The 4,258-nt window shown below is 45.3% G+C and overlaps 1 protein-coding gene across 10 annotated transcripts in view; it reads left to right on the top strand.

Moving 5' to 3' along the window:
* The first annotated feature begins 2,832 nt into the window (after positions 1-2,832).
* LDB3 (LIM domain binding 3) overlaps positions 2,833-4,258 on the top strand; it is a 112,525-nt gene continuing 111,099 nt past the window's right edge. For 7 of the 10 annotated variants that reach the window (XM_069071372.1, XM_069071362.1, XM_069071364.1 and 4 more), the window contains exons 1-2: positions 2,833-2,964; positions 3,107-3,232. In XM_069071372.1, coding sequence (XP_068927473.1) covers positions 3,140-3,232 — 93 coding nt within the window. In that variant the 5' untranslated portion in view covers positions 2,833-2,964; positions 3,107-3,139. Of the gene's footprint in view, positions 3,008-3,106; positions 3,233-4,258 lie in introns of all 10 variants that reach the window. The other 3 variants (XM_069071370.1, XM_069071371.1, XM_069071363.1) reach the window with 3 other exon arrangements.

Raw genomic sequence — 4,258 nt, forward strand, 5'->3', positions numbered from 1 at the left:
ACCAATTAAACAAATTTCCGTAGTCATTTATGGTTTCTGAGCACTTTAATAAAAAATATTAAATTTTATCTTCATGGCAACCATGGGAAGTAAGAGAGGGAGAATTACAGCCACTTTATGGATGAGAAAGCAGGCTCAGAGGTGGAACAATTTGTTCATATACAGTACGAGAGGAATGAACACTGGATTTGGAATCAGAAAATTACACTTCAGAGTCTGAAAGACTGGGTTCTTCTCCAGGGCAACTTCCACTCTCAAGACCCACAGACCTTTTATGTATGAAGTGCCTAGATGTCACAGTGGATAGAGCGCTGGGCCTGGAGTCAGGAAGACCTGAGCACAAATCTAGCCTCACACTTATTAGTTGTGGGGCTCTGGGTGGGCTGCTTAACCTCAGTCTTCTCATCTGTAAAATGGGGAGGTAATAACACCTACTTCCCAGGGCTGTTGTAAGGTTCAAATGAGATCATATATTTGCAAAGTGCTTTGCAAACTTTAAAGTGATATAGAAATGGTAGCTGTGCCACTGGGCCAACAGAGAGACAAGGCAGTATGATGGCATAGAGAAGGGAGATTGCCAGACTTAGGGTCAGGGGACCTGGATATCTAGTGCCCACCCTGCCACTCACTGTGAGATATTAGGCAAGTCATAGGATTTATAAGGCGGGACTTTAGAGAGCGTCTGTTCTCATTGAATCTTTTTCTATTTTAACAAATGAGGAAACTGAGTCACTAAATAGCTCACATTTCCATAGCACCTTAAGGTATGTATCTTGCTCACGGCAGTCTTCTAAGCTGGGTGGTAAAAGCTATCATTACCCCCATTCTATAAGTGAAGATGATGACTCGGGGACAGGGAAGTCACTTCTTATTTCCTCTTTGTGTCCCAAGCCCCTAACACATGACCTTGCAGATAGGAACTAAATTGAATTTAATTGAATGCCTGGTCTGTCTATTACTAGCTGTGCAACTGGGGGTCAGTCACTTCACCCAAGTCTTAATTTCTTCAACTTTAAAATGAGGGCAGCTAGGTGGCACAGTGGATAGAACACCAGGCCTGGAGTCAGGAAGATTCATGTTCATGAGTTAAAATACTAGCTGTGTGACCCTGGGCAAGTCACTTCACCCTGTTTGCCTCAGTTCCCTCATCTGTAAAATGAGCCAGAGAAGGACATGGCAAACCACTCTAGGATCTTTGCCAAGAAAACCCCACATGGGGTCATGGAAATTCAGATATGAATGACCAAAATAATACCAGTGTTCTTTAATTTACAGTATTCTCCTGAGCAATACACTTTATAAATCTAAATGTACTATGGAAATATGAGCTATTTAGTGAATCTAAGCCTCAGTTTCCCTATCTGTAAAATGATTCAATGGGACCAGTTGATTTCCAAAGTCCCAGCTTTTAAATCTTATGATTGGCTCAATATCTCACTATTCTAGAAAATGTGGGCACTCGATAACCAGGTCCCCTGACTCTCATGCCAGGACCTCTTGTTTCTCCAACCCACCACACTGCCTTCATACCTCTGGGTGCTCCCAGGAGCACAGAAGCTCTGTATGTACAACCCTAGCCTGTGTCTTCTGCTATTAGCATCTAATCTCCTTGTCTGTAATCCCTGATACACTGGGAGGCTGAGGCTGATAGATTGATTGAGCTCAGGAGTTCTGAGTTGCAGTTGCACTAAAGACAAAAGGGTATCCATGTTAAGTCCAGCACCAATATGATGAGCCCCCCTTGCAGGGATACCAGGCTGCCTAAGGAGGGGCAAACTGGCCCAGTTCAGAAATGGAGCAGGTCAAAGCTTCTGTGCCTATCAGTAATAGGATTGGGCCCATGGAGAGCCACTGAGCTTCTGGCTGGGTATGATAGGGAGATCAAGGAAAGAAAGAAAGAGAGGGAGGGAAGAAAGAAGAAAAGAGAGAAAGAAAGAGAGAAAGAAAGAGAGAGAGAAAGAAAGAGAGAGAGAAAGAGAGAGAAAGAAAGAGAGAGAGAAAGAGAGAGAGAAAGAAAGAAAAAGAAAGAAAGAAAGAAAAGGAAAGAAAGAGAAAGAAAGAAAGAAAGAAAGAAAGAAAGAAAGAAAGAAAGAAAGAAAGAAAGAAAGAAAGAAAGAAAGAAAGAAAGAAAGAAAGAAAGAAAGAAAGAAAGAAGAAACTGGAAAAGGGGCAGCTAGGTGGTGCAGTGAATAGAGCACTGGCCCTGGAGTCAGGGTGATCTGAGTTCAAATCCGGCCTCAGACACTGGACACACTTATTAGCAGTGTGACCTTGGGCAAGTTACTTAACCCCAATTGCCTTGCGTTTCCCCCTCCAAAAAAAAAAAACAAAAAGAGGAAGAAAGGAAAGAAAAAGAAAAGAACATAAGATCTGTGAGGGCAGGGGCCATTTTTCTTCTATGTGCATCTTCAGAGCTTAGCACATAGCCTGGCACATAGTAAGTCCTTAATAAATACCCTTCCATTCATTCACTTATTCGTTCATCAATTTCAGGCTGAAAGGGACCTTCAAGGTCACCAAACTGAACCCTCTGATTTTACAAATCAGGAGACTGAGGCCCAAAGAGCTTAAGTGACTTTCCTGGGGTCACATAGGCAATTAGAATAAAGAACATTCAAAGACAGAGCATTTGAAATTGGGGGTTTGCTCCCAGAAAAGGAGTTGTATATATCCCTGAGTCCCGAGGAAGGCTGAACCCACCCAGGAGGCAAAGGGAAGCCTCCCCCGCCCCCAAAAAAGAGCAGAAGTTGGGGGGCAGGGATCCAATGTCCATTTCCTTCTATTCTCTGCCCTTAGGGCTGGGCTCCCTTCCCTAGGGGCTATATTAGCTGGGTGAGTCATGGGGGCACTTGTGTAGGGAGTATTGGGTTACAACCCATTTATGGACTCAGCTGAGTGGAGATATCAGTGTCGACGTTAGAGCTGCCGTCTATTCTTAGGTGACTCTCCAGCTGGGCTGTGCAGGCAAGGCAGACCGGGTGGCTTCCTTGGTGGGGTGGGGAGGGCGGTCGGTATTTCTTTTCTTCCTTCCATTGCATCCCAGACTGCTTTCCCCAGCCTCTTTTTGTCTATTTCTCCTCTACCAACTTCTCTTTTTGTTCTGCAGAGGCTAAGGGTGACCCGGTGCACCAATCCTGGGATGGCTTACAGTGTGACCCTCACTGGCCCTGGACCCTGGGGCTTCCGTCTCCAGGGGGGCAAGGACTTCAACATGCCACTCACTATCTCTCGGGTGAGTCTCAGGGGATGCATGACCTGCTTGGCCTGTACTGAACATGGTTCTGGGGCCGAGGAAGGCACAACTAGATCTTTCCTTGGTTGCCCCTAGCCTCTAGGGGAGGAAGCAATATATGTCCCTTCATTTGGGAGAGCTACCTACTCATGGGCAAGGACTGAAGAGCTGGGTAACTCTTTCCCTGGGAATGGCAAGCAATTGTCAAATCAGCATCTCATGAGTGGGCTTTGGTGGGGGGAGTGAGTGGGTGAGGGGATGACCACCAGACTATGAGGGCATGTCAGCCCTTCTCTGACACCCCAATGGTTTGGATCGATTGCATCACTGGCTGACTCTTAGATAGGGACTTGTAATTGTGGCAAGGATGTAGGGTGTGAGTACAACTGCCAAACTGAATGGATGACTGGGTCAGTGAATGGATTACTGCATAACTTGCTTATAACTTAACTTGCTTAGGCCAAAGTAAGTCTTGGTTTTCAAGATAATTCATCTTTGTTGGTAAAGCACCATCCATTGAATTTTCCTGTAACCAATCCAGTGCTCTGAGATTTTAGGGGGACCTAGGTATGGGAGAAGATGGCAGATCTTAGCCTAGGTAGGTGTCCTGCTATCATATTGAAGACTGAAGGTGTTCAGGGAGTCAGCACCCAATGTGCTGCCCAGCCAAAACAGACCTGGAGGGGTTCTGGCCCCATGGTTGAAGCTGGGGAAAGGTCAGCTTATACCACAGCCTTTTTTCTTCCCAAGAGACTTTTCTCACAGCCAAGTCTATATTTCTCAATCCCCGTGTTCTAGAATGGAAGTGAAACATGATCAAGGGAATCAGGTAGCTAATTGATCTATGAAATATTCTTTTCAGTCTTCTAGGTACTGGGAGAAAGGAGAGAGAGAGAGAGAGAGGAGAGAGACATGCACAGAGACAGAGGGGGAGAGACAGACAGAGAGATGGGGGGAGGGGACACCATCCCTCTTAAAACTATAAATGATTAATGATTTAGAGAAATGAAGAGGAAAGGATGACAG

The sequence above is a fragment of the Petaurus breviceps genome, unplaced genomic scaffold, assembly GCF_028583685.1.
Source record: "Petaurus breviceps papuanus isolate PSGF00001 unplaced genomic scaffold, PetGlider_PUasm1.0 90825, whole genome shotgun sequence".
NCBI classification, from domain to species: Eukaryota; Metazoa; Chordata; class Mammalia; order Diprotodontia; family Petauridae; genus Petaurus; species Petaurus breviceps.